The 15,834-nt window shown below is 37.9% G+C and overlaps 1 protein-coding gene across 2 annotated transcripts in view; it reads right to left on the reverse strand.

Annotated features, from left to right (window-relative positions):
* The window catches only part of LOC126334967 (myotubularin-related protein 9), a 113,461-nt gene that overhangs the window by 15,255 nt on the left and 82,372 nt on the right, over nt 1–15,834 (reverse strand). For both annotated transcript variants that reach the window (XM_049997752.1, XM_049997751.1), the window contains exons 8-10: nt 10,569–10,690; nt 9,877–9,983; nt 6,072–6,304 (exon numbers count right to left, since the gene is read on the reverse strand). In XM_049997752.1, the coding sequence (XP_049853709.1) occupies nt 6,072–6,304; nt 9,877–9,983; nt 10,569–10,690 (462 nt within the window). The remainder of the gene's footprint in view (nt 1–6,071; nt 6,305–9,876; nt 9,984–10,568; nt 10,691–15,834) is intronic.

Here is a 15,834-nt window from a genome sequence, read left to right on the forward strand (position 1 = left end):
TTTTGTGGTTTTGGCTATTCTTTCTTCAACTGGAAGGTTGATATTCTGAGGATGGGACCTGGGGAATGATGGTGACTAAGTTAGAGGTATGGAATTCCTGGAAGGTTACCAGGTTACCAGTGGGTGGTCAGATGGGGGGGGGGGGGGGGGGGGGAGAGAGGAGGATTGTGGTATGAACTGAAAGAGGCAGGGTTCAGTGTTGGAATTAGGGTGATTTTGGTTGGAACGATTGGCACCAAAGAAGTGCTTCCACTGCTGAGACTGAGAGAAGGAGAGTAGGTCTTTGACAAGTTCAGCACGGATATAGGGCTAAAGGTGAGGCCTTTGGATAAGACTGAAACTTCTGTGGAGCTGAGGGTTTTGGTGGGAAGGTTGATAACAGTGTTATGGGAATGTTTTGACTCTGGGTTTGGTGAAGAGTTGGTTGGGTGTTTTGGGGGATGTGGCAAGTTGAAAATGTCAGGAGGGATGGACGGAGGAATGCTTTGAGTTGGATAGTAATGTCAATAGGTTGGACAACTTATGGAGGTGGTATCTGGAATCCTCCTCCAGGTGCTGGAGAGCAAGGGCTTCAGCTTCAGAGATGTGACGTACAGAGTACAGATTGCACAGTAGTAAGATTTTGCAGAGGGAGCAGGGGTGGTTCTGGGGTGCCTGTGACATGGAGATGTGTTTTTGCAGTACCAGGTTTGTGAGGCCAGGGATTGACAGAATATGAAAAGGTGTAGGTAACTGTGAAAGGAGGAATGGGATCCAGACAAAGGAATCTTTATGGTTAGGCTGTTTGGGGGATTCCATGGTTTAGGCAGCATTTGATAAATAAGATGTGGGACTGCTTTTTAGCCAGTGAAATGGATACTTTTTTTGAACTGGTGCAGAAAGATGGAGCAGGGGTACAATGTGGCAGGAATTGTGTACAGGAAATGGGAATGAAGTGTAAATGGACAAAATAGGTGTTAATGGTTGAGAGAGGAGCTGGATAAGCAGAAAAACGCACAAAAATGCATGAAAATAAGTAAAGATATGCAGAAACATACACAGATACACAAATATGTAAAAATACACACAAATACAATAAAAACATACAGAAATGTGGGAGAAAATGAACACTGAGGTATGTCAACACTGAGGTGTGTGTGTTGTGATAAGCGAAGAGAAGGGAATGGGGATGTTCTGCTGTAATGAGTGTTCTGCTGTAATGAGTGCACAGTTTATGTTCATATGATTACCAACTAGCTGTCCACCAGGATGAACAGCCACCACCACAAAGTACACCACCCTGTGGCACAACATGCAGCTGAATATAACATGCTTGATTTCATTGAGTGTTTTACTACCTGAATCATCTGGATCCTCCCCTCCATTACCAGCCTCTCTGAACTGTGCAGATGGTAGTTATCCTTACAACTCATTCTCTGCTCCCGTAATTATCCCAGTCTCACCCTATGGTAACATACTGTCCCCACACCTTCCACCCAACAGTTTCCACCCCCTCTGCCTATCATCTCCTCCCCATTCTCATCTCCCACCCTCTGTTTGTCACCCTCTGACAACACACCTGCCCATCTTTCCCTACTCCTCCTCCCCTAACCCACACACACACACCTCCCTGCCCCACAACCTCCTGATGCTGTGCCTGTTGGCATTCTAGTCTCTGCATACCCCACCAGACAGTATTCATCTCCCTCCTCACCTCCACACTACTATCCCTTCCCCTTCCCTGCCCCCTCAGATTGCTACTTGCATCCCAAGTGGGGTGCTGGAGGTGGCAGTTATGTATGCATGAATGGTGTGTGTTGCTCTTTCGCTGTTGAAGGCTGTGACCGAAAGCTCTATGTGTCTTTTAATTGTGCCAATCAGCAGCTTAACATGTTTCATTTACAGGTAGTTGCAATCTATCTTAGCCTAAATTGTTGATATTCCTGCTTGGAGTTTCCATTGTTAGAGCTTTGTATTTGGTTTTCACTGATTTATAGAATCTCCTTGTGTGTTATAGCTCTTTGATAAAATTGTGTGCAGTTGTTGTGCATGTTTTTCTGCAGTTTTGTAGCCTCTGTGTTCCAAGACATTGGTCTAGCAGTTTTCTGTATTGGAATGGCTACTTTTTGACTGTTTTGTAAGACAGTTGCAATTACCCATGTCATTTAGTCTATGCTGCAGTCAGCATCTTCTGGTATTCAAAAGTCAATTCCTGCACTTAGTTTTTCCTAGTTAGCCTTTAAAATAATTACATCAAAGGTCATCATTTTCCTGTCCGATATTTATTCATTGTAAACCAGTGTCAAAGAAAACTATCATAATCACATTTCGGTTGCTTCCAGTGGCATGGTGAAGGACTCTCCAAGAGTTGATTTTGTTAGCTGCAGATGGCTGGGCAGTCCATCCTGTTGAGGACATGGAAATTTAATTCATCAATTGCTTCCTTATCCTGGTAACAACAGTTTAGTTTCCTTTCTACTGTAATGCACGTGACAAATTTCGAAGGTGCAAAGGTGCATTGAAGGAGGTTTCTTCTATTTGTGCTTACAATTATCTCTTTTTTCCTTCTGTGTAGTTTTGAGAATAGAGCATTGATCTCCAAACCAACTGCAGAAGTTTTACTGGCCAGTCAGTTTTTGTGATTTCTCTTTGCAGCAGCATCTAATCATACGGCGACATACTTCGGTGGCATTTTAGTGTTGGAGCAGTCTTTGGCTTCATTGCAGAAAGCACAAGCTTGCTTCTCTTTGCTTCTCTGCTTTGCTAAATTTGTTAAATGATCACAATCACAGCATTTTAGACTCAGTGGTCCTTGGCTGACAGGATTCTGTAACCAGTGCAACAAGAGCTTTCTAAGTCTCAGGGTGACCTCCACCATACTATCTACACACATTTATCCCATGTGGCCTGTCTTGAATTTTAACTTAATTTCACTGTCAAAGTACAGTCTTTGCATGTTTTCCCCAAAATTTTGCTTGTATATTGCACCCGAAAAGTCTTTTGCGCACGTGGTAGTCAATACATCATACACGGTAATAAGTGGGTACCTCTTATTTTGGATGTTTGCATGTTAGCACTTAGAACATTTTTGTTTTCTTTATTATTTTCTGAGTGTTTGCTAGGATCTGCTTCTATTATTACCACACTGCTTGCAGTGCAAATATTTTTAAATTTTCACATGAGCTGCTTGGGGATTTATTATGCCTGCAAAGTGTTCCTGGGTTACGCTTTCATTTTGCTCATCTTTTTATTTAATGAGCCAAGTATGTGCACAGTTTAAGGTAGCCATTTTGATTTTGGTGGTATTTGTCAACCTTGGTTTGGATGGGGAACTGCAACTGTTGGACCAGTAGCTGTTGTTTCTTTCACCATTGCTTCCCAAGACGCTAATATTTTTTTTCTAGTTTGCTTATTCTGCCCAGTAACTGGGACTGGTACGTATACCAGAGTAACAATTTCTGCTTGAGTTCATTAGCATTCAGTATTCTAGGTTTTTCCTGAAACCTATGAACTTTACTATATATCATCATAGTATGAGATGATACTTGTGCTCATTTTCACCTGTCTCTGAGGCATTGCTTTTCTCCATTGGCTCTCATATCTTGAGAATGTATTTTCCTAACGAAACTTCCTGACAAATTAAGACTGTCTGCAGGACCGAGATTCAAATTTGGAACCTTTGCCTTTTGTAGGAAAGTGCTCTACTGACTGAGCTATTCAAGCACAACTCACGACCCATCCTCACAGCTTTACTCTGCCACCATCTTGTCTCCTACCTTCCAAACTTCACAGAAGCTCTCCTGCATACCTTGCAGAACTAGCATTCCTGAAAGAAAGGAGACATGGCTTAGCCACAGTCTGGGGGAAATTTTCACTCTGCAGTGGAGGTGCACTGATACAAAACTCCCTGGCAGATTAAAATTGTGTGCATTCTGGCAACAACCACCAAGTTGTGGTTAAGCCATGTGTCCTCAATATCCTTTCTTCCAGGAGTGCTAGTTCTGCAAGGTTTGCGGGAGAGCTTCTGTGAAGTTTGGAAGGTAGGAGATGAGGTACTGGTCAAAGTAAAGCTGTAAGGACAGTTGTGAGTCACGTGCTTGGATAGCTCAGCCAGTAGAGCACTTGCCCAAGAAAGGTGAATGTCCAGAGTTCGAGTCTCAGTCCACCACACAAAACTGTGTGCCACGAAGTTTCACATCAGGGCACACACTGCTGCAGAGTGAAAATTTCATTCTGGAAACATCCCCTAGGCTATGGCTAAGCCATGTCTCCATAATATACTTTCTTCCACGAGTTCTAGGGGTTCACAGGAAAGCTTCCGTGAAGCTTCCATACAGTTTTAATCTGCCAGGAAGTTTCATAATGGCACACACTCCGATGCAAAGTGGAAATTTCATTCTGGATATTTTCCTAACATTTCGAAAGGAAATAATCAAGACAAGCACTTAACAGCTTTTGTTTTCACAGCTGTACATCCTACCCCAAGTGATGTAGCATCGCATAGAGGAACCAGCTTCTCTCCAAAAACATAGTACTTCTTTCAGCTCAATATGCCTGCCAAGAAGAGTGGCCACATGCACTGCTTGCAGGTATCAGACAGTTGTCCAGTTCAGGGTCACTGCATCAGCTTCGTGATGTGCTGTCCAGGTGATGCTGCGCTTACACTAGATGTCGCCAATAGGCACCGTATGCACATCTCAGCATGTGATGCAATTATGGGGCCATTAGAACATTGCTGGGTATATCACACCACCATTAGTGTTCCTGCAAAATGTTGACGCTCCATAGAACATGTGAGAGAGTCACTGTCATAGCAATACAGAGTATGTACAGAACTGATATTCACCAATGACCCAAATCAAATGCCACTTATTGTACAAGCTAAGACAAACAGTTAATAATCTATTGCATAGATCCAGCACAACGTATGTCACAACTGAGTGCATTGGCACCTTGTCTACACCTGCCTCTAAGATAGTCATTTGATCTTCGCACTCCTCTTATTTCATGTACATGCACACATTGTTCCATATGGTGGATCATACTTTGTATATGACTCCTTGCTTCACCATTCATACACTATCTGCTGGAAGTTCACAAATTCAAGCACAGTGTGGTCATCAATGGCACAATTACTACATATCTGTTGTGCCTGCGGGCAGTATTGCAAGTAGAGTTCCACTTCCACAGTTGGGCTACAATGAACATTGCATTTCGGTCACAGTGCGTTTCAGCTGTTGCATATGCCCCAGAGTCTGCGAACATGAAGCCATAGCCAACATTTAAACTAAAGACCAATTACTTTGCAAACACATTTATGGTTGGTCAGTAGGTGTGACATCACTGGAGCATGCATGTGGAGATAAGGTACAGAACATCAGTGTCTGGAAATGGTGCAGAACAGTAGTTTTACTCTGTGAAGGCCTTAGTAATACCTTGAGCATACTGGGTGAAAAGCTCTTTGTTACTGAAGATGCAGCTTTCATAGGTAATTAGAAAGCTGGGAGAGATTTAGAAGGTTTGATGTGAAGAGAGAATTTCGTATTGAGACATCTGTGAGGTGGAACACAACCTACAGCAAGGTGGACAAAGTGAAATGAATGGAAAAGAAAGGTATTAAGATTTTTAATGAACAAAGATAATGTGTCCTTCCTCTAGATCTAGGTTACAGAGATGCCATCAGTGAATTTTTACCAACTGAATGGCAAATACAAAGGAATTCTCAAGATAGCCAATGAACAACTTGGCATAGGACTGCACTAATAATGTGTGTATGGCAATGCTATGGATCAGTTTGTATGTGTGATGTGTGAGGATATAGTAATGTTTCTTACTTCCACATCATTACTTAGGTTGCTATATCGATATTACCTATGTTTGCTCTCTTCTACTTCTCTGCCTTGGCATGCCTTTTTTATGAGGGTTTGGTAACATAAAATGTGACTTCCATATGGATAATAAAACTACATAATTTTTTCCTTGGAAAAGCCAGTTGCCAATGAATTTTAGTGTAACTCTCATCTTCAGTTGGTAGAATTGCTGTCTGATGAAGAAAAGTGTTTTCTATAGCAAGAAGTTTCATTAGTACTTACCAAATTGTGATGAGTATGAGTGCTCAAAGAGCATGATGAGAAAGTAAGGACTGAACTCAAAACTACATGGAAATTGCTGATGCACTTGCCATACACAGTCTAGGAACAGTAGAAATGTTGGTGCATGCCCTTTAGTGCGACTGCTACTGTTAGCTGCATAGCAGGATTTGCTGTGACGGACTGTGAATGGATAACCAGCTTGCAGCCATTCCCTTTCTATCAGTGCTTCTAACCTGCAATAAAAGGAAAAACAGTATTTCACAATTGGCAATACAATACAAGATTAGTATGAAATGTGATATGGTGGCAGCAATGACTTTACCCCCACCAACAATAGTGATAGAAGAAAAGACACACAACTCACTTTTATACAGAACAAATCTGTTTTTCTGTACAATAACAGCAAATAAAAAGCTAAGAATTCTTAGTTTTACTTATGATTATGTAAATTAATAATTTCTGATCAACTGAAAGAGATCGACATTGTAATACAAAGGTCCCAATGGAAACGAACCCCACAACTATAATTAAAGCAGAAGTGCTAATTAGTAGACAACATCATAAACTTCAGATGATTGGAGAGTTGCAAGTCAACCCATGTTTTTTGTTCTGAGCAGAAGGTTTAAAGACACAGACACTTGCATATAGCTACAATACTATATTGTAACTAGAGTCAATGGTAATCCAAGCTGAAGAGTGTGGGAATGCAAGGTTAGGAGAATGAAAATGGTGAGACATTGTATACAGCAAGCAAAGAAATAGGAATACAACAGCTCCTCATTATCAGTGGTACATTAAACCCTTGTCTCCCTTCCTATTTTCCAAGGGGGAGGTAAAGGTAATGGCACTACTCCAGAATGTGGTAGGAACAAGGTAGGTAATTTCAAAAATAGCAGATAAGTACTACCAGAGGTATATGTCTTATAAAATAAAAATAAATAATAAAAGCTAGGAACAGGAACTGATGGTGTTTAAATGAAAATTATATGATTTTTTTTATTAACACTACAAATTTTCACTTTTCATCACACCATGCAGTTGGTCCAAAATGTAATCTCTCATCATTTAATTTAGCACCACGAAGTACACTTTTGTGTGTGTGTGTTTAAAATTCTGAGCTGTCATGTAGTTATGCAGATACTGATGGATTGTGATTTTGATACAGTGATACTTTCATTAATAGGACTGACATTCTGAAAAAAAAAAAAAATACAGAATTTGGAGAAAACTATGAAAAAGCAAGTTGAACTACACATTGCTGCCCAATCCTAAAAGTTTTACCGAAGGGCATCTGCTCTGCTTTACTCATAATTAAAGTGGCTTCAAATGAACATCTTACTCAAATCCACTACTTAATATTTCAGTTTTTTAGTATGATTAATGATCACCACCACCACCACCACCACCACCACCAGGTTGCAGCTCCTGTTTCCCAAGTATTTGATGAGCCTCTTACAACTTTTTCTATCCTTGTACAGCTCTTCCACAGGGATCCAAAATACTTGAGGAATTAATGAAAATCAGGGTTACAAAATATCTAGAAAAACATAAACTAATAAATAATAGTCAACATGGCTTTTGAGCAGGGCACAGTACAGAAACAGCCATAATGGACTACACAACAGAAATAGTAAGAAATTTGGAGTCAAATAAACAGGTTGTTGGAATTAATCTAGATTTATCCAAAGCCTTCGATTATGTGAACCATGTAATATTACTAGAGAAACTTGAAGCAATAGGCATCAGGGGTACCGTTTAAAAATGGTTTGAATCTTATCTGCAAAACAGGTCACAAGTTGTTGAGATGAGGTCATCCAACAATCTTCACAATTTTAAACTCATATATGAACCAAAACAAATTGAAATAGGTGTTCCACAGGGCAGCATTCTGGGTCCATTGTTATTTTTAATTTATATCAATGATATACAGGCTCCAGACAGCTCAGCCAAAATTCTACTATTTGCAGATGACACGAGTATCATAATTAGTGATATAAAAGAATCATTGTGTACTACAGCAGAGAAAATGCTCTCATACATACAGTCATGGTTTTATTCAAATAAGCTGACATTAAATACAAAGAAAACAAACTTTATTAGAGTATGGAAGCAAGTGTCAAGGGGAAAATATGTGCCTTATGCTGGATAGCAAACAAATAGAAAAAGTGTGCACCACCAAGTTTCTGTGAATGCGAATTGACCAAGATTTAAACTGGAATGAACACAGTGTATATCTTACTCAGAAACTTAGCTCGGCATGTTTTGCCTTAAGAATAATATCCAAGGTATGCAGCAAAGAATGTTTTAGAGCTGTGTATTTTAGTTATTTTCAATCAGTTGCAAGCTATGGCATAAGTTTTTGGGGAAAAATGAGGTCAAGACTAAATGACATTTTTATTATGCAAAAAAAGAGCTATTCGTATCATGAAACACAGCCCACCACAAATTCACTGTAGACCCTTATTCAGACAACTAAAGATACTTATAATACCATCAATATATATTTTTAAATGCCTGGAAATGATAAGTAAAAATAACTGCGATCTCCAAACCAACTCAAGCTACCATGATCACAATATAAGACATTGTAAAGACTTCCACATTCCCTATATAGCAAAAACTAGAAGTCAGAAACATGTTAGCCACTTAGGAATAAAGCTTTTAAATGCACTTCCATCTCAAATTAAAGAATTGAAAGGCAAAAATAATTTCAAGCATGAAGTAAAAAAATACTTGATGGAAAAATGCTACTACAGTGTAAATGAATATCTGTCTCAGACTGTGGATTGAAACCTGTACTTATTTTTTAAAAATTCAAACTAATTTAATGATGTTTTCAACTTTGTAATCATGATACATAGGAAAAATCTGTTAAATATCCGTAATACGTTTTGTGTATAAAGCATAGTTCATGATCTAAAATTGTTTATCATGAGCACGTACTTTTCTTTTTGGGTAATAAGTTCTTGTACACTACTTATGTACTATGTGTATGTAATTTGTTTGCTGTTTGTATATTTATTATGTGTATGTGTTGTTATGTCTTACGTGTAATCAAATGACAAATCCTATATCACATGTGTGATATATTGGATGCTAAATAAATAAATAAATAAATCCCTTTGGCAACCAACATGCCTTTTCTCAGTTAGAATGATTTTAATACTTTATTGGCTATCCTGGTTACTTCTTTTTGTTTCACATGGACATACCATCTTAATTTAGACTGGCAGAGTGTTAATAGTATTAACCATTGTTGTTAATCTACTAAGGCATACTACACAAATGATGTTTATATTAAAGTACTCGGAAACCTTGACACTCATTTAGAACAAATCAAATGTTATAACATTTTTATTCACAGTGACCAGTGATATTAACTCTCAGAATATTGCACAATCCTTCCAGCCTAACCTAAATATGAATCTGTCCATTTCACACTTTCCCTTTCTTTGCCTAAAGTTCTTTCCTGATGCACTTATTTCATTTCTTTTCCCATGGTTTCTGAATGTTTTATTAATACCCCTCATTATGTTTCTGTACACTTCTATTCCTCCACAAATGGTATCATATAATGTGCTCAAGATATCCTATTGTTAATAGCCAGTCACAATTTTAGCACTGATAAATAAAGTTTCCTGTTATCAGTGTCCACTCATGTCAGGCTTAAAAAAATTATCGAACTGAATGTTGAATTAAAAAATAAGAACTTTTTAGCACATTTTTATTAAGTGCCAAAAATGAAGTGTTCTGTTGCAATCATGAAATGGAGAGTGTAGTATCAATCAAAGTACTAAACACATACCCACGCACTGTCCGGCAATCAGGATTAAGAATTACTTGTGCCAATGAAGTAACTAATAAGGTTGCATCCATCCCTTCAGAACCATGAACAAGTACAGAAGCTCCTTCCTGTGAGGGAAAAATTAGAGTATTAGTTATTGACAAAAAACTAAAGTGATTTTCAGAATAAAAAATATATTTTAAAGTGTTGAGCATTTTAATAACATAATCCCATTGTGGTAACTACATTCTTAGACGGTGCTTATATTATTAACTTCAGAGGTATTCGTGTCAGTGTAAAAGATCTGATATTGTTTGTTTACACTGTCACTGAAGGGTCATGGCCTTCAGACAACTTTCAAATATATAGAGCTGATTTGAAGTGATTTAAAGTGAGAAAACCACATAACTTAAGCTGTGCAAATGAAAGAAGTGAGAGGAAGACTATACAACAGATACAATATTTCTACACTTAGGGCGTTGAAAGTGTAAGAACTTTGTGAACACATTTCCTTGCTGAACCATATTAATAAACTAACATCATTCAAGCCCACAACATATCAATTAATTCTTCATCCACAATAAAGCTTCCTTAGACATAACTTCAAAATAAAATCCACATTATCTTTCAGTTCCTGATCTATTGTACAAGTATCCAATGATTGTACGTACGAAACTGTTTCTTGAGTCTACATAGATAAGCAGTTACTGTACCTGATCAAGACATTGTGCAACTAGACAGGCACAATTTAGGGTATCCTTGATGTGTGACATCCAGTTAGACGACTCCAGACGTGACAGCCAACGATCCATGGATGTGGAAGTGTCATTGCATGCTGTAATGACAACAATGTGTAGAGAATATTTACAAATTAGCTAGAAATTCTGGGAAATATATGGTTAAAAAAGTAGAGGTTTGCAGCCTATAGGAAGCCGAAAATGTCCTACCTATTTTGGACAAAATTAGCATCTATTTTTGGTGAAATTAGCGAATTAGCATTCTGGGAAATATAAGGTTAAGAAAGTAGGGGATTGCAGTCTGTAGGTACCTGGAAGTATACTACCTATTTTGGATAAAATTAGCACATATCTCTGGCAAAATTTGCATCTATTTTTGGAGGAGTTAGTATCTATTTTTGGCGTAAAAAGCATCTAGATGTATAAATATAAAAGTTTGCTACACTACATTCCTGAGGACGAAACTGACTACAAAAGAAAAAGAAAAAACCATTATTGCAGATAAAATAATGAAACAGAGAATGAACAGTTTGTATCACTTAAAATGAAAGCTCTTTTAAGTGAAATGATAGCCTCTGTTGAGAAGCAGCAGCATTTTCTTAATGGTGAACAGAATGCTCCTTCGATTTGAGACGTTTCTCGACATTCTCTTTCTTTTCCTACCCCCTGATTTTGCATATGTAGCCTATAAGCCTGGATTTGCATATTGGTCATCCAGCCTATACCAGTGTTCTAACCTATACTGGTGTTTTGTGTTTCTGTGTAGTAGAATTAACACATGGATCCCTATCCCTCTGGGTGTCCTGAGAGTCATATTCTAATGCCACGGCGGGCCAGGATTAGTCTCTTTGTTCATTTCAAAATAAGAAAAATGGAACAATGAACTACACACAAAGCAAAGCAGAGTATTCAAAGCACTTGGTAATGGCTATCATGCTGTTGCTTGCTGAGGATGGCAATGTGGTAAACAAGGTAGTTAAGGTCCAACATCTACCAGTATCTTACGCGAGCATAGTGCAAAACACCCCACCTAAAACTGCCACAACATTTTTAATGATCTTCTCTTTCCAAATTGTGCAATTGCAGTAACCAAGAAATAGTTACTTTTCTGGTATTTATATGTAGAAAATAACAACTATTTTAAACTATCTCCAATAAAATATTTCATCTGGAAACAATATGCTATGAAACAGCATTTATTATGTGAAGGAAACTTGTTACTCACCATATTGTAGAGATGTTGGGTCACAGACAGGCACAACATAAAGACTCACAAATAAAGCTTTCGATCAATAAGGCCTTCGTCAAAAATAGCTCTCTCTCTCTCTCTCTCTCTCTCTCTCTCTCTCTCTCTCTCTCTCACACACACACACACACACACACACACACACACACTTTCCCGCAAACACAACTCGCACATACATCTGCAGTCTTGGGCAACTGAAACCAACTGGCAGTGTGGTTTCAGTTGCCTGAGACTGCAGATATATGTGTTGGTTGCGTTTGCATGAGTGTCTGTACATGTGTATCTGTTGTCTATTTTTGACAAAAGCCTTACTGGCTGAAAGCTTTATTTGTGACAGTCTTTTTGTTGTGCCTATCTGTGACTCAGCATCTCCACTATATGGTGAGCAGCAACTTTCCTTTTCATAATACTGTTACGTTTCATCCTGGATTTTCCATTGTTTGATTTATTATGTAAATTTGCATTTTTGCATTTTGAGTTAAAATTTGCTACTATATTTGAATATATTGCAAATGTGAATTTTTTCAGGTTTCTACAAGTAAACGAAACTGTGAAGAAGAATGTAGAGAAGGTATAAATCATTTAGAGCTACTTAAGTTACATAACAGCATCATAGTATATTAACGAAGGAAAGAAATTCTAAATAAGAGTCTGTTAATTACTAATTTCATGTTAGTTACTACTAAGATAATAGCATTTCTTTCTCTTTCTTTGGATATACATCTACAACATTCTACAATAAGAATTAATAAACTTCCTCTTTGACTAAATTGCTGGTTATGTTTCCTATGTGATAAGAAACTCTCACCTACTATGTATATTGTACTTTGTCACTGAACTGCAATTTTTGTACAGTTCTTAATAAAAGGTAATTAGTGGGCAACTCGCATGATGCGCCATATGCATTAAAAAGGGGTGCTGAAGCTTTAAATGTAGCTATGTAAAATGATTCCATTTGCTATAACATCCCTCTTAATGTAAATACAACTTTTTCTTCTTCTCCTCTGCTCCCCATTTCTTATGTAATACAGATAGTATGTAAATATGAAATGTCCAAATTGTATTATTCAGTGTAGAGTTTGCAGGTTTCTGATAATAGTCTAGATAGTTCACAGTGAAACATTTTCTTTAACAAAATACTCAAAATTAAAAGTTCACTAAAGCCACATGTAAATCAACAATTCACTAGAACTACACATACATGCAATTGTGGTCTTGCAAATAGTTGTTTGTTTTATGATTGACATGGCCCTCACTCTTATCTTTCTACGGAGGATCTTATCTTTTCTGAAAACTGTGTAATTAAAAATTTAACTTTATTCAAAAATTCAGTCACTGTCATGTCGTAACCACAATCAAGACCAAATCTGAAAACAGAGTCGTCAATGAAATACCAAGTGGATATAATTAAAGTTCAGCTACTCACAGAGGTCAAGTGTCAGTTACAAGCATCATATGGCAGTGAAACGTGATAGATATGCTAATGTGTTAGTGTGGAATGGATTTATATATACTGGGGAAAAAGAAGGTTCCAATTTTGGCCACCAGGTACAAATCTGGCACAGTTTACTGACATCTCCAGAGACTATAGTGAACAAACTTTGTAAGCGATGGTTAATAATAAAATCAACATTTCTCACTTGTTTGATGTTTTCTGCCTACATCCCGTTCTATTTGGAAACATTTCTACAGTGGAACTTTGATTTTACATTCTCCAACTTTACACTTTTTGCAATTCTACACCATAGATTCATAGCCCATGTGAATATCCCACAAGATCAATGCTAAAAATTCCCCGTTTTTACATTTCTTCCTAGTAAGGTTAACCTCAATTCTAAGTTTTTACTTGCTTGACTTTGTCCCATTTTCTTCCTATTGACATGTGATGTGACTGACAGAGTTATACGTGGCACAAAATACAGGTGGTTCGCACCATGCTTGGTGGCAGAGTTAAGGGAATATTTTAGGCTGTTGTGGAAAGGGGAGATGTGAGAGAGGAAATGCTGATGTAACCCAGGATCGGTGTTGCCAACACAACTTTCAACATTTAGATTCACCACAAAATTATGATACAACTACTGCTAGGTTGCAGCGGAAATGGAAAAACAAGACAGTTGATGCAAAGTGTTACGGATCAAGCCAACACATGATAAAGGGGCCCAGCCACCACCTATCCTTGAGCCACTTATAATTCAGTCTCATCTTTTTGCATGTATTTTCAATGTACTGTATTCAGCAACGAAATCAGTCGTCAACCTTTTAAAATTCAAACATTGAGTGTTGAAGAATATTCTCAGTCATAATCAAGGAAATGTCGCCCATTTCTGCATGGTGAACTCTTATTGGCTGGCGACTTGTAAAATCACTCAATAGCCAGTGCAGCCACCACACCACACTAAAACACATAAAAATGAGCTCGCTTACTGGATGTGTGGAGAGGGGTAGTGGCCCTTCAGCAACGAGAGTACAAGTAGGGGTGAAAGCATTCTGTGAAGTGCTGAAAATATATTTTTCACTCAGATGATGTGCTATGGCAGAGATGTCACACAGAAATAGAACAAAAGATTTGTGAAAGCACATTTTAAAGACTTTCATGTTCAAATCTGACATGATCCAGCTGCAACAACAAACACATTCGCTACTCATGTATATACTTTGCACTGCACCCACCACAAACTGTATATCATAAAGACCGGAAGCAGTGATAGAGGGCATGAGGCGAAACTGTAGCACCTGAGTTTTCTTTCAAGTTTAAATTTTACACAGTGAACAGAAATTCACTGAGTCAACGTCTAATAAGCTTGTAATGTCAACTGGGGAATTAAACTCATTTTCTCACACCTCTGTTTCTCTCATCAAGCCCAAAATAACACTTTAACGGTCATGAGCACATGAAGTGCAGCTCATAAGAAAAGCATTAAACAATAGCAACAACAGTAACAAAGTATGCCATTAAGCAGATGTCCACATTTATGTTTATGGTTTAACTACTTAGCTGCTGTGATGTTTTCGGTTTAATTCAATATATTCAGTTTTTGCTTTTTTCTGCGTTAGCACAAAGGATGATCTCTCAAATACGCATGTTTTGAAAGTATAATTTGTAGTCATAGCATGTCAGAAAACAGCTTGATTACTTTGTCCTCAGATACAATTACACTTTCTTGATGAGTTTTTACTTGCTGTTACACATCTGTGATTTTTCAAGAATTGATGAAATTCATGACCACAAATTACTGCATAAATATTGTAGTGTACATTTCATTTTCTTTACTTAGACAGATTTTATACACAGTATTGGAGAGGATTGAGATTTTTTATCATATAAGCCAATTACATGTGTTTTTGCTTATATTTTTGAGGTTTTTAACATTTTCCTAAATTTTGCATTTTTTAATTCAGAACCACACGAAACCATAAATAGGGGTTTCACTGCACAGCACAAGATTAGCACCTGATGGCCAAAACAAGAATAAATTTTTTCCAGCATAAATTCGCTCCGCAATAACACATTAGAATATCTACCGAGTTTCACTGCCATATGATACTTTTAGCCCACACTGGACCTCTGTGAGTGACTGCACTTTACCACCCTACAGTACACTTAGCACAGAAAGCAAGTTTATTACAAACACCAACAGGTATCTGGAACGTAAAGACCTCCTGAATGGAGCGTGCAGCTGTATATACAAACATTGAATATTCCAGAATGCTTATACTTATACAAACATATAATTGTCCAGAATATACTAACATATGATATTTCAAGACACTTCCAGAATTGATAAATACTAAACAACAAATAATTGCTGGTTGTAGGGTTTAAACAGGGGATCCACAGTATGCCAGGCAGTGACACTAACTGCTACACTACACTGCATGCACCACGGCTCACGGAACTGTTCCCTCCTCTCGAGAAATTGTGACCCGTTGTTACAAAAGTTCTCACTGGAGTTGACTACAGCACCTGGGATCTGGATCTCATCAGTGGTCCTCTAT

This window comes from Schistocerca gregaria, chromosome 2 (assembly GCF_023897955.1).
Source record: "Schistocerca gregaria isolate iqSchGreg1 chromosome 2, iqSchGreg1.2, whole genome shotgun sequence".
Lineage (NCBI taxonomy): Eukaryota > Metazoa > Arthropoda > Insecta > Orthoptera > Acrididae > Schistocerca > Schistocerca gregaria.